Source organism: Canis lupus, chromosome 10 (assembly GCF_048164855.1).
Source record: "Canis lupus baileyi chromosome 10, mCanLup2.hap1, whole genome shotgun sequence".
NCBI classification, from domain to species: domain Eukaryota; kingdom Metazoa; phylum Chordata; class Mammalia; order Carnivora; family Canidae; genus Canis; species Canis lupus.
In genome coordinates, this window is record NC_132847.1 from 16,850,479 (window position 1) to 16,864,699 (window position 14,221).

The 14,221-nt window shown below is 40.3% G+C and overlaps 1 protein-coding gene and 1 long non-coding RNA gene across 10 annotated transcripts in view; one reads left to right on the forward strand and one right to left on the reverse strand.

Moving 5' to 3' along the window:
- The window catches only part of LOC140641264 (uncharacterized), a 322,998-nt gene that overhangs the window by 282,538 nt on the left and 26,239 nt on the right, over positions 1 to 14,221 (reverse strand). For 3 of the 7 annotated variants that reach the window (XR_012037805.1, XR_012037808.1, XR_012037807.1), the window contains exon 3: positions 11,229 to 11,348. This is a non-coding gene — a long non-coding RNA (uncharacterized lncRNA). Of the gene's footprint in view, positions 1 to 1,539; positions 3,082 to 5,587; positions 5,672 to 8,302; positions 8,364 to 11,224; positions 11,349 to 14,221 lie in introns of those variants that run through there. The other 4 variants (XR_012037810.1, XR_012037811.1, XR_012037809.1 and 1 more) reach the window with 4 other exon arrangements.
- GRAMD2B (GRAM domain containing 2B) overlaps positions 939 to 14,221 on the forward strand; it is a 110,895-nt gene continuing 97,612 nt past the window's right edge. Inside the window, exon 1 of one of the 3 annotated variants that reach the window (XM_072840814.1) lies at positions 939 to 1,195. In XM_072840814.1, coding sequence (XP_072696915.1) covers positions 1,071 to 1,195 — 125 coding nt within the window. In that variant the 5' untranslated portion in view covers positions 939 to 1,070. The remainder of the gene's footprint in view (positions 1,196 to 14,221) is intronic. The other 2 variants (XM_072840819.1, XM_072840817.1) reach the window with 2 other exon arrangements.

The window sequence follows — 14,221 nt, forward strand, 5'->3', positions numbered from 1 at the left end:
TTTTTTTTTTTAAGGTTTTATTTATTTATTTTAGAGAGAGCAACAGAGCAAGAGCAGGGGGGAGGGGCAAGGGGAGAAGCAGACTCCCTGCGGAGCAGGGAGCCTGATGAGAGGCTCATCCCAGGACCCCAGGACCATGACCTGAGCCAAAGGCAGTTGCTTAACTGACTAAGCCACCTAGGTGCCCCTTTAAATGGGTTTTCAATAACAATAGTACATAGCATAGTGGCAAATTTCCACCACATTTTCTCCCAGATTTCATTCTAATACTGTGAGACAGGCCTGGCACACAGCAAACTCAGCAGGTCTGGGATCATCTGTGGTCACAGAGCCAGAAAGCAGGAGATGGAGCTGGAAACTTCCCCTCCAAGGGATTATTTGTCTTTGCGGTGATAGTGGTGGAGGCAGTGACAGAGGTCACAGCTGCCTGTGCTCCAACAAAACACACACAGTCTGAATGTTGAGCTTGACTTTGTACATTTCTCCTTCCATAAGGATTCCAGAACTCTTTGGGACCCAAGAACCACGCAGTGCAGCCCGAAAATTCTCCAGCGTCTTGCGGAACATCAGCTGGGGCATGCTTGTGGGCTGATGGTTTCCTGCGTGCGGAAAGGCCTTATAATGCGCATTCACATTTTCCACCCTGTTGCTCAGGCCCAGAGGATCCAGGGAAGCATCCCCCCTTTTAATGTTTAGATGCTGCCAGTTTCTGCACCTCCCTCTTTCATGTCTTTACCTTCCCCTAGACTTTTCTGCCTAAATCCACAGAGTTGGGTGGCGTTCCTATTAGTAAACTGAAAGGTGAATTTCCCAAACACATTTAATTTTCCTTTAGAAGATATGTGGGTGGGTTGAAAACCACTCTGTGTCATACATACATGTTACTCATTAACTGACTTCAAAAAAAAAAAAAAAAAAACAGCCTCAGCTAGATTAGGAGTCATGTGAAGAAAGCTTCCTGCAGTGTGAGAATTGGGCAAAGCTAAAACGCAGAGTTTTTCACAGGATTGAGGGGATTTGGAAATGAGCCTCTGAACTTATGTCCTGACTTGGGGACTGACGCGTACACCATGGTGAAGAAAAGTCTGTCTTCCAGTGACACGGTATTCCGGTTTGAGACTCCCGGCAGCCCGAGAAAGACAGGCCCTGAGGCCCCGCACAGCTCCACAGACAGCCCCGGCTCTGTGTTTCTCAGGTGGGTACCTCCCGTGTGTCACCTTGGCGGCCTCAGGACCTGACAGGCGTCCCCTGGGGAGCTCTGTCCTCATGCACGGGGGTCGCAATCTGCCAAGGGGAAGGAGATGGTGCAGCCCAGGCATTTGGGCCAGTGGATTAGAAGAGGGGACATAGCAAGGAATGTGACTTGCTGAGCAAATAGAATGATTACCTTATAATCATAATATATATATATGTGATTAATAATATAATAATATATATAATAGGGCAAATAATTGTTGCCCTATTAAGGCAAATAATTGGGCAAATAATTGTTGCCTTTTTTAGTACTCTTTTTGAAGATTTTATTTCTTTATTCGACAGAGAGAGAGAGAGAGAGAGCCCAGCACGGGGAGCAGCAGGCAGAGGGAGAGGGAGCAGCAGGCTCCCCATTGAGCAGAGCGCCAGATGTGGGGCTCAATCTCAGGACCTGAGGACCATGACCTGAGCTGAAGGCAGACTTAACTGAGCCACCCAGGCTCCCTAGGACTTTTTTTAGTAGCCGATGACTGGTTGGCTATGCCGTTCTTTGATTCTTGATCACTTGCAGATTCATAGGAAAGGAAGTCAATTAATTAAGCCAAAAACCTTACTTCAGTGTCAGAATTACCTGTGTCATTATCAAAAAAGTAAATGTGGGGGCTTTCTAAATTAATTATCAAACTAGTATTAGCTGTGCTGTAGGTTCAACTATTTACTATACAGTGATTTAGAGCAGCTTTGGCTTGATTGAGAACACACTCTTTTTAGCTGTAAATATTAATATCTATATAAACATCATTCTGAGAATTACATGTTTTCAATGAGAATTAATGTTATCGCTTCTTTATTCATTTTGGCCTCATAATAATTCTCTAGGAACTTACAAAATGTAGAAATCAAATCGGAAATACAGAAAAAGTTTCTCACCCAATTTTGATGTAAACTTTAAAGTTACTTCCATGTAAACCTCCCAAGTGAGTACAGAGGAATGACCTCCACACTGGAAGTTTACTTTTACACAACACCATAGCTAGAAAGTTGATCATTTGTTTTGTTTTCTCATCACTGTAAATCATTTATACAAAAAGGTCCTGACCAAAATTACAGCTTTTAAAAATCAAATGGAAACCAAGAAATCCTACTTCATTCAACAGCATTTGCATATCAAAATGTCAGGTTACAAAAACAAATGTAATAATTTTCTTTTTTTTAAGACTTTATTTATTTATTTGAGAGAGAGAGAGCACCAGCAGGGAGAGCAGGAGAAGGAGAAGCAAACCCCCCCACTGAGCAGGGAGCCAAACTCAGGGCTCAATCCCAGGACCCTGGGATCATGGCCTGAGCCCAAAGCAGAAGCTTAACTGACTGAGCCACCCAGGTACCCCAAAACAAGTGAAATAATTTTTTAAAAGAAGTTCTGGGGATAAAGAACCTGAATTTATGCAAAATGTTGTATGATACCTCTGCTTTTAGGTTAGCTTAGTTTTTCCATCCATCGTTAAAATGAATCTATCTCACTTGAATTGTCTGAGCAAAAGCACAACTCCTATAACTGAAGATATAAAACCTGAAAATGTAATTTCCATATTTTGCTGAATTTCTAATGTTTTTCAAATTATTTTGTCTGCTTCATCCACCTCTTCTTCTTTTTTTTTTTTTTTAAAGGTTTTATTTATTTATTCATGATAGTCACAGAGAGAGACAGAGAGAGAGGCAGAGACACAGGCAGAGGGAGAAGCAGGCTCCATGCACCAGGAGTCCAACGTGGGATTCGATCCCGGGTCTCCAGGATCGCGCCCTGGGCCAAAGGCAGGCGCCAAACCGCTGCGCCATCCAGGGATCCCCATCCACCTCTTCTGTAGATAATGCCAACTCTTCTAGGAGCTCAAGATCAAATCAGGAAAAATAAAATTAAAATGCAGAAACAAATATTTAAAATATATAATATACAGGAAGTATAATTTAAATAAACATATTATTCAAATAAATTTAAATGAATAGAATAAAAATAAAATTAAAACCTGCCTCAACCTAAACTCATGCCTCTTTCAAATATAGCCCAGGCCTATCTCACCTGCATATTTGAATATTCAAATTCAAATGTTTATATTAGTATCTATATACTAAGTGTTTTTTTTTTTTAATGTGTATTAGAACCCATCTCAAAACATTATATGTATCTCCAAATAGTTTGGGCATTGAAAAACTTTTTAAGTTTGGTTGAAAAAATCTACTCAGTGTATTATATATAAAATCATTCAAAATAATTTGTGGAAGCATTTAAGCACATGTTGGTTAATTACCTGCAGTAAAAAATAAGACCAGGTAAATACTTCCCCTTACCTTCTAATAAATACTAAGAATTTATGACTTATGTGGTATCCCGTTATCATTTCCCGAACAGAAGTAATAAAATGTACTCTGATATCAACAAACTACTTCATACAGGCACAGATACAATTTATGCAGTGCTCCTATTTAATCATTCAACAAAGATTTATTGAGCGACTATCATGCCAGGCTACGCAGAACACACATGGATATGATCATGAGCAAGATAGACCTAATCTCTGCCTTCACAGAGGTTATGAGTTTAATGTCAAAGACAGGCTAAAAAATTATGAATGCATGAATGCATACACCTATACACATGATTCTTATATTAGCAGCACCTGGGTGGCTCCGTGGTTGAGTGTCTGCCTTTGGCCCCGTCATAATCCTGGGGTCCTGGGATCAAGTTCCACATCCATTCCCTGTGTGGAGCCCGCTTCTCCCTCTACCTATGTCTCTGCCTCTCTTTGTCTCTCAGGAATAAATAAATAAAATCTTTAAAAAAAATAATAATTCTCATATTAACATATGTTATCAGAGGAAACAATTACGGGGCTGAGAAAGAGAACAAGATAGGGCAAGCTAACTTAGATGGGATGACAAGTCAAGGACTCTTTAAGGAAGTGATAATTCAGCTGTTTGAGAGAATGAGAAAAGAGCCAACCGTGGACTGACCATGGAAAGGACATGTTGCCCTGACATAGGGAAGATCTTACATCTTGAGGAACCCGGGGACAGTGGCATCTGATGGCATCTGCAGAAGGAGCTCAGAATTCTATTTTAACTGCAGTAGGAAACCAGTTGGTGGTTTAGAATAGAGGAGTATCACAATATGTTGCTCCCTTTAGGAGGGCATTCTGGCCCTTCTATGGGTGATTTCCAGGTTTTTGCTCAAGCAATATTGCATCCTGCCCATGTCTCCCCATGTGTCTGTAATACCCAGCAGAGGTAATACTGGTCACAGATGACAGGCATGACTCACACTGCTCATGATGTCAACTTCTGTTTCAAAGTGTTGTGTCATGTATGCTCCTACCCACAACTATTCTGCTGCCTACACAACATTGGCATTGTCTGACTTTTTAATTTTTTTCTAATCCAAAAGCTGTGAAATGGCATCTCAATGGTTTTAATGTTCGTTTCCCTTATTAATACAAAAGGAGCATCTTTTCAACATGTTTGTTGCTAATTTTAATTTCCTTTTCTATAATATACCTTCTTATAGATTTCTGACCCTTTTGGGCAGGAGGCAGGGGAAAGATGAGCTAATTTTTTCTTATTTTTAGATAGTGGGGTTGTGTGTTTTTTGTGCTATTGAGTTGGAGTTCTTTTTTTTTTTTTTTTTTTTTTTTGATTGCTTGATTGATTTATGAGAGACACAGACAGAGAGAGGGGCAGAGACACAGGCAGAGGGAGAAGCAGGCTCCAAGCAAGGAGACTGACATGGGACTCAATCCAGGGTCTCAAGGATCACACTCTGGGATGAAGGCAGTGCTAAACTGCTGAGCCACCCAGGCTGCCCTGGAGTTCTTTATATATGTTGGATGTTAACCTCTTATCAGATATATCACTTGTGAATATCTTCTCCTACTCAGTAGGTTGCCTTTGCATTTTGTTGGTGGTTTCCTTTGCTGTGTAAAAGCTTTTTAGTTTGATACAGTTCCATTTGTTTATTTTTGCTTTTGTTGACCTTGCCTGTGGAAACGATCCAAAAAAAAAAAAAAAAAATCCAGAAAGATGAGGCAGACTAAGCTGGAATGTGGGACCAGGGTGTGACCAGCCCAGGCCTGCTCAGACTCCCTCAGTGCTCTTGTTTGGAGGTCGCCCCAGGTTACAGTCAACAATGACCACTGTAGGCCCAAGGAAGTGCTGCAGTCACATGCATTATGCCTCCGCCCAGTGGCCCCAATGATTCTGTTTTTGTTCATCTACTGTTCCAGCTGCCACCAGTGAATGGTAAAGGAAATGTTGGTCCTCCTCTCCCCTCCCAATAGCCATGATTTTTCTTAGCCACACCCACTTCTGCTTGTAGGGAAACAACAGGAGCACTTTTTCGTACCTGAAGAAGAGGAACACTGTAGATGTCATATTATGACCCATTTTCACTAGATGAGCCCATGGTTCCAGCTCCTGTTCTCTGGAGCTGTAGAGATAAGGGTTATATTTAGAACCTGGAGGGAGCAGCCTTCTGGGAAGTAGGTTTACTTCTTCAGGAGAAGGGATGAAGAGGTAATAGTCAAAAGAAAGTGAGACTGTGTTAAGAGGATATAGTAGTAGTAGTTGTAGTGTTCTAAGGGTGGAGTATTTCAGTGAATGGCGTACCTCTATTTATAGTGGGTAAGGTTTACCAGCAGGACCTGAGAACTCTGCTGAGCCTCAGAGGAGAGTGAAGGGCCAGTTGTCAGAAAGCAAAGAGATAGTGAAGTATGGCAGGATGTAGTGAAATGCAGCCGTGGAAGTGAGAATGAGCAGGTAAAGTATGCAGGAATAGGCATCTCTTATAGGATGGTTAGAATTTTCCCAGAGAACAGAACTCCCCAGTAGCTAACCTGGCCAGGAGAGAACAGACCTGCAGTCTCTTTCCCAAACATCTCCAGACACTTCCCCACAGTCTACTTATACCAAGCACTCAATATTCTCTCAGTGCACATGTGCTATCCTTGCACCACACTTTTGAACATGCTGGAACACCCCCCCCCCCCGCCCCCGCCAACTGCCTCAAAAATTTCTATTCATCTTTCATTATGTACCTCCAGAAAGGTCTATTCAGATATTTGGGGAGACTTTCTACTTCCACTCCTCAGAAGTAGCTGCCCTTTTTATTTGTTGGTATCATATCCTATGCTAACCACTTATCAGAATGGATTGTCAGAAGGGGTGTATTTATTACAAAGTCAACGAAGCTTAAGCTTCTACCCTCCCTTATATGGGCCCCTTCCAAGGCCCTGGGAGTGTCTGTAGCAAGCTCTTCACAGAGTCATATATTTCTGCAAACCTTTCAGATAATATTTTAACTACAATTATGACTGCTCTCTCCTCACTCCCAATTTTCTGTCACATTTGCCCTCCAGTCTGATGGGCAAGGGCTTTTCTGATGTTATGAGCTAAGGGGAGGTTGTTTGGGATTCGTGGCATTTATTATGTGATTTGCTACGTGTGCATAAGTTGTAGCTAGCCAACCTGGCTTCCTGGAATATCCCCGCTACCAAGGGCAGAGGTGATATCATGACATGAATATGACTTCCAGGAACCGTTTATCAGTATGTAGACAGTGAAAGAAAAACAAGACTGGAAATGTACAGGATTGGAAGCTAGTGTCTGGTAAACTCTTCCAGTCATCAGATGTATAAATTCTAAGTGGTGGACTCTGTTCTTATTTAATGCCAATGCCAAACAGAAGCTCTCTCCTGTTAGGACTATAAACTCAATAATGCAGCTGATATCATTATAAGTACACCAAACTTTTTTTCTTTTTTGGTAGTAATTGCACAATTTATCAGAATTTCTATGTTTATGGGACACAAACCCAAGGTAATACTAGAAAGAGCATTTGCCTTTGTGTCCCATAATAGATCACGTATTAACATGACATTATTAAGAGTGGGTTCGAATCCAAAAGAAAATGTCTAGCCATGAATCAAAATTATGGTTTTTCTAGAGAAAAGACTAAGTTATGTCTTTATTGAAAATATTATAAAATTATTGCCATGTGAAGAGATCAGTGAATATTAGCTAAAAATTGTAAGTATCATGTCTAACAAAAAGTCAGGCAAGTGTACCTCAGTTGCAGATTCTAGAAGTTGCCTCCATGGGTAACTATATGGAGTTTCCAAGAGGGCAAATTGGCTAGCGCTGCCAAGAAGTACAGGAGTGATGAATGAGTGCTTCTTTATAGCCAACAGCACTAAAAAAAACTATTTGCACAGTGACTTACTCATGGGAAATTTTTACAGATGTGACCTTACAAACCTTAGTGGCTTTTTGCTCTGGTAGATGGATAATGGTAGTTACTCTCTACATTGCTTAGATAATGAAGAAAGGAACAGAAAAAGGAAATGAAGTTTTCTATTGTGCTTGTACGGCAAAATTAAGCCAACAAAATTAGTTCAGGTAGTGAAGATACAGCCAGATAGGTGGCCACAATGGCATTACCCAAATTCATTGACCAATTTATTCCCCTGGCATGGCTTTAAATTATTTGGGCTATTTCCAAAATATCAAATCCGTCCACAAGGGTGATTTCATTCAGTTTCTTCAGCCCACTCAGGGTAACTTTTCCAACCCCAGAGGGGACACTGGTTTCAGAAGTAGGCTTTGAAAAAACTTAACTTTGAAAGAAACTTGAAAGAAACTAACTTTGAAAGAACAAAGTTAAGGAGACCTATCTGGGATCTTGATTCTATGCTGATCGATTATGTGATTCGGGTTTCAGTTAAAATTGTTTGTAAAAAGACAAGGGTATTTGTCCTAGGTACTTTCCAGGAGTGGTGAAAGGGAATTACCCACTTCATTTAACAAGCAGTTATGGAATGCTTTCTATAATCTTTGTATAGGAGTATTCTATAGGGAAGACTGCGTGGGGAATTTCAACATTTACTAGTGGTATAAACTCCCTGTGCTTCACCTTCCTTAATGGTAAAATGGGAACAATGACAGAACTGCAGATAATATTCAACAAGACTAATACATAAAGTGCCAGGCCCACAGCAAATGTTCTAACGAGGTTATTATAAGGCAATAGGGATGAACCACAGAGAAATCATGGTATACTTACTCACTGCCTAGAACTCTTAGAGGCCAGCAATAATACATCCTTTCATCTCTACCTCCAGCATCTGGTGTAGAGAATAAACTATCATGAGAAGAGAGCCTTGCAAAGTAAATAAATGGCTGAAAACCCAACTCTTGTTTCCAGAGGGTCCAATTTCTGTTGGTGACAGACACAGCCCCAGGCACAAGGCAAGCAATGTGCATGTACTATGAAAATTAAATTACCAGCCTAACTGTCCAATCTAGAATTTCCCTCAGCGTGTTTACAGCTAATCCCCATGTTTCAAAACTTACATCTAGAAATAAGTGCACGTGTCAAATGTTTAGTGCCACAAAATCAACCTTCCCTAATGTGAAAAACTAATAGCTGTCAGTACTCTCCTGGAAACAAACAAAAAAACTATTTTATTACTTCAATAAACCCAACAGAGCAGAACAATGTGCCATGAATATGTCTCACTCCAAACACACACCTGTGAAAGGAAAATCAACCCAGAAGCAGGAGCAGTGAAGTCATACCGGTGTCTGACTGGTATGAGCCTCCAGACTTGTCCTTTGGACACTGGGAAATGCTGGCTGTGGCCTGGCTGGCTTCCCTGATCCTATGTCTTACTGCAGGAAGCTCACACACGCTGGACCTGCCTTTGCACCTTCTGATCTGCCCCCAACAGTCCAGCGGAGGAAATTCTATGTTGTCCTTCAAAACTGGACCAGATATCCCTGCCTGCAGAAAGCCTCCCTTGACACCCTCTTCTGTGCTACATTGTATCTTGTTTACTTCCATGACAGCATTTATCACATACTGCATTACTCTTGTTGGGTTTGTCTTTCTTCACTTTGCTGCCTTGTTTCTTCTTCTTCTTCTTTTTTTCTTTTCTTTTCTTTTTTTTTTTTTAAGATTGCATTTATTTATTTGAGAGACAGCATCAGAGAGAGAGAGAAATCACAAGCAGTGGGGGAGACATAGAGGGAGAAGACTTGTGGCTGAGCAGGGAGCCTGATGGGGGACTCGATCCCAGAATCCTGGGCTCATGACCTAAGCTGAAGGCAAAGGCAGATGCTTAACTGACTGAGCCACCAAGGTGCCCCTGCTGCCTTATTTCTCACCAACCAGTCAGCATGTCTTGACACAAAATAGACAACAATAAATGTCAGATGGTGGTAGGTGACAGAGCTCCTCTGAGTTGAGAGGCAAAGCTGATCTTTGCTGGGGTGCTGCTGAAGTGGTCTCAAGAAGGCTGAAGCTCAGCAGAGGATCCAGGCACACAAGGGAGGAAGGGGCTCGATGCAGGAGAACAGCCAGAGGCAAAGCCAAATGATGTATCACGCCTTCTGACTCACGGTCCTGGACCCTCTCACTGTTCCACATTGATTTATTATTAGACCTGAACTAGTATTTGCCTCACTGTGGTCCCAAATGTTTTATCCTTGCAATTGGGAAAAGAGAGGGGGAAGTTATAGGGAGCTGTAGAGGCTGAGATTTCTGTTTCCATAAATTGAAGTGCAAACTTAATTTTAATTTATTTTCACATTGAATTCAGTTTAAAAATAAACTCAAGTTACTGTGAAATTGAATTAAACTAGATATAAAAGAAAAAAAAAGGGATGTAATAAAGCATTGGTTTTTAATTTAATGAATAATCCCTCACACACACTACACACTTTCATACCTGCATGCCTCTTCCCCTGCTCTCTCTCTTTGCCTAGAATAACATCTCCTGCCAACAGCACTAAATCAACAAGTATTTCTCAGGCAGTACAGCACTAGAAATCTGGTGGTGAATAAAATAAGGGTGGCCCATTTCTTATGTTGCTCAAATCAGAGGAAGACACACATCAACAGGATTTTGAGCGTCTTGCATAGGGGAGGACTGGGCACAGGTAAGTGGAGCAAAGGGAGTCAGCCCAGCCTCCAAGTGGTAAAGCAAGGCCAGAGGAAAGGCAGTTCACAGCACAAAAAAAGAAATCGTAATTATGTGACCTGATAAAAGTGTTAGCTAACTCTACTGCCTCTATTGCCATAATCATATTGCAATATGTAAATGTCTTGGACCAACAGGTTGCACACTTTCGACTTACACAACATCATATGTCACTTACATCTCAATAAAAATAATAATACTTTTAAAAAGGAATGAAAGAGAAGAGCTGAGTGTGAGGCAAAAGGGCAACAAAGAGAGAAGGAGCTAGAACCCAATGTTGAAGAAATAGCATTTTGCTCTTCTCTGTGGAAGGGAAGAACACATTCCAAACTGGCAAAAGAACCCTGGAGGACACAGAGGGGGAGGAAGAACAAGGAAATGAGGCAGAGGCAGATACACTTTCCTCAAAGAGTAAAAAGGAGAGTCAGAAGCTTAATTTTGTCCCAAGTTGTGAATGAAATAAAACACCATCCAGAAATAACATCATCCTGATTTCTCTTCCTGTCAGAAATAGGATCCAGTTGATGCAAACTCTGAGTTAGTAGTTACTCTCAACATGCCACCTTTGGAGAGCAAAAAGTATTCATTTCTCCTTTGTGGCTGTGCATCACCCTCACCACCCCAGCTCTGCCCACTGAACCTTGCGTGATTCCACACTACCCACCATCCAGAGGCAAATCCAATTCCAAATCAGTCATTTACATGAACATGAAATCAACAAGGAGGCTCACTCCAAAATGAGGAAGAAAGGCCGACAAAGGCTGTATAAGTCACTAAATGCTTCACAGCACGTTGCACCAAAATTTCACCTCTTAAAACCATGCGCATTCACTACCTCACACAGCTATCTGTGGGTTTTGATCTGGAAGTAAAGAACTTTGTGGTTCTAGCTCAGGGACTCCTGTGAGGTTGCAGCCAGCTTTCAACCAAGTCTGCAAACACCCAAAGGCTTGACTGGGGCTGGGGGGTGGGGAGGGAGGTGCATTTATTTCTAAGTGACTCACTCACACACATGGTGGGTTAGCGCTAGTGTCTGCCGGAGGCTTCAGTTCTTCTCCACTTGGATGGAGGCTGTTTACAATGTGGCAGCTGGCTTCTTCCAGAGGGAGTGATTCATGAGTCAGGATCCTGAAAGACACAATGTCCTTTATGACCTATTTCAGAAAATACACCACCATTTTTGCAAGATCTTATGGTTAACAGGTCAGCCCTGTGTGTTCAGTATAGAAGGGGACCCTACAAGGGTGAGAATACCAAGAGAGGGGGAGGGATTATTTGGAGCCATCTTAGAGGCTGGTAACCACAAGAGCTGTGGGGTGACACCAAAGCTGACACCTATTTCTAATCTGAAAGTAGTGTATGCTGAAAGGACAGAAGGCTTAGAGTTGCACGGGCCTGTATGTGATCACAGTGCTGGCACGTTCTGTGTCACCTGAGTCCAGTCACCTGAACTTTCTAAACCTCAGCTCTCTCTTTTGTAGGATGGAAAAGTAGTACCTACATTTGAAGACTGTTTTGAGGATTAGGTATGGATAACATATTGTCCCTGGCGAATACAAGCATTGGAGAATGTTTAACTATTATAGTTACAAAGTAGGTGAAATGTTACCATAGCAACACAGTTGGAAGTCTTTACCCACACAACCCTGTGTCAACTCTAAGGGTTTTTTTTTTTTTTCTTTATCCTCATATATTCTTGTATAACTTATAAATGACTTAAAGCTAAACACAGGGTGGGGGCAGTACATAAACCTAAAATAACACATATTTCTGTTTATATATTTGAACAGATGTAGAAACCATGAAAACTTTAAGATCTAAACTTTAAGTGGTTCCTCCTTACAGCACTGTACTCCAAACAGTTGTCAGGCTATTGCATTTTTCCCATATGGCTGAAGTTCATATTATGATGACCTTAAAGGAACATGAAAATTAGGTAATAAAGGTCAAAAAAGTATTGAGTTCAGGAGTTTTCTCAAAATTACAGTTTTTCTGGGGAAAAAATATGATTAAAAAAAACACAAGTGTAAGTGGTCAAATTGTGCCTCATGTCAAAATGAAACATTTTTTCAACAGGGCGACTGGTTTATCAGGTTAAAGTATGTTCTTTACTCAGGAATTTGAGAATTTGGGCTATGCCTTTGATGCAAATTTTGCTTCTTCCCAAGTAAAATCAGAGTGAAAACACTATGAAAAGAAGCTTCTTCATGTCTGTACTCAGAATATTAACTCTCTAAATTCATGTACCCAAAGGTTAAGCAGAAAGAGCCCAAGCCTGGCTCTGACAGGCTTCTGTGACATGCAACAAATCACTGACCCACTCCTTTTCCTCGTCTCACAAAATGGAGAAATCTACCATTAAGAGGATTTTTCCAGACAATGGAAAAATTAAAGGGAGGGGAAAAAATACAATGATGAGAGATAGATAGATAGGTAGATAGATAGATAGATAGATAGATAGATAGATGATTTTTTTTTTTTAATTATAAGCTTCTTCTGGGAAAAAAGTGAATTCTTTTCAGGGATTACTTTATTCTTATGAAATTTAAAATTTACTTTAGTTACTATCTGAAGTGGTGGATTTACCACAAAGCTAATGAAGCTGAACTTTCAGGCTGATCACTTGAATTAACCTCTTCTAATTCATATTTTCTATCTGCACCTAATTATCAATTTTTTTTCTAAAAGAAGTCTCATATCATATAAACTATAAGGCCTCCAAAACTGAATCTGCCCCAGTAGCTGCTGTTAACAGAAATACACATTTTTCAACCAAGACTAATTCTCAAATATTATCATTGGTGCTTCATCATATCAGGAAATGAGATAATATCCTACTAGAATCTTAACAAATCTATACTGGAAGGTACAGTATGAATGCATACTTCCAAAATGACTGATTCCTAGAATATATGGAAAGAAAACATAACCTCTACATGCATATGTTATTTTTTGGAACATTCATATTGTCATTTATACAGGATGATCACATTACATGAACCGTATAATTCATGAATCATATATAACATTTAATGTAGAATTTAATTTTAGTGTAAAACATAGATAAAGGTGGTATTTTTATTTTCCTTCTTAAAGGAGAAGAAAAATATTATTGAATCTTTTATTTATCTATATTATATCCCACATTTTGGGAGTTTTGAAGAAATACAGATTCCTGAAATTCAAAAGTTGCTGTACCAATAATAATTCCTCTCTGAGCTGAGAAGTACCATAGAACAGTAGTTAAGAACAGCGGCAACATGGGGCACCTGGGAGACTCCACTGGTGAGCAACTGATTCTGGGTTTCAGCTCAGGTCCTGATTTCAGGTCCTAAGATCGAGCCCCGCTTTGGGCTCCTCTGTGTGGAACCAGTTTGTCCCTCTCCTTCCCCGACTTGCACACATGTGCACTTTCTCTTTCTCTCTCTCAAACATATAAATAAATAAAATATTTTAAAAAGAAGAATGAAATAGAGAGATAAAGAAGAAAGAAAGAAAGAAAGAAAGAAAGAACAAAAGAAAGAAGAAAGAAAGAAAGAAAGAAAGAAAGAAAGAAAGAAAGAAGAAAGAAAGAAAGAAAGAAAGAAAGAAAGAAAGAAAGAAAGAAAGAAAAGAAAAAAGAGAGAGAGGAAAGAAAGAAAGAAAGAAAGAAAGAAAGAAAGAAAGAAAGAGAGAAGAAAGAGAGAGAAGAAAGAAAGAAAGAAAGAAAGAAAGAAAGAAAGAAAGAAAGAAAGAAAGAAAGAAAAAGAATAACTAGGCTGACATGGGTCCCATCTCATTGAAGTGGTTTGGCAAGTCTGTACTTCATTTCTGCTTCTCTTAAAGGAGGGGTGAGAGCTCCTATCTCATGAGTTCCCATAGGGATTGAATGAGTTACCCTACTCATGAAGTGTTTGGAAACTGATCTAGCATAGGCGAGCCCTGCATACGTGTTATTTACAACACTTTAGGCTGATTTCTATATTTTACTCCCTGGTCATTCTTCCACTTATGACAATGTT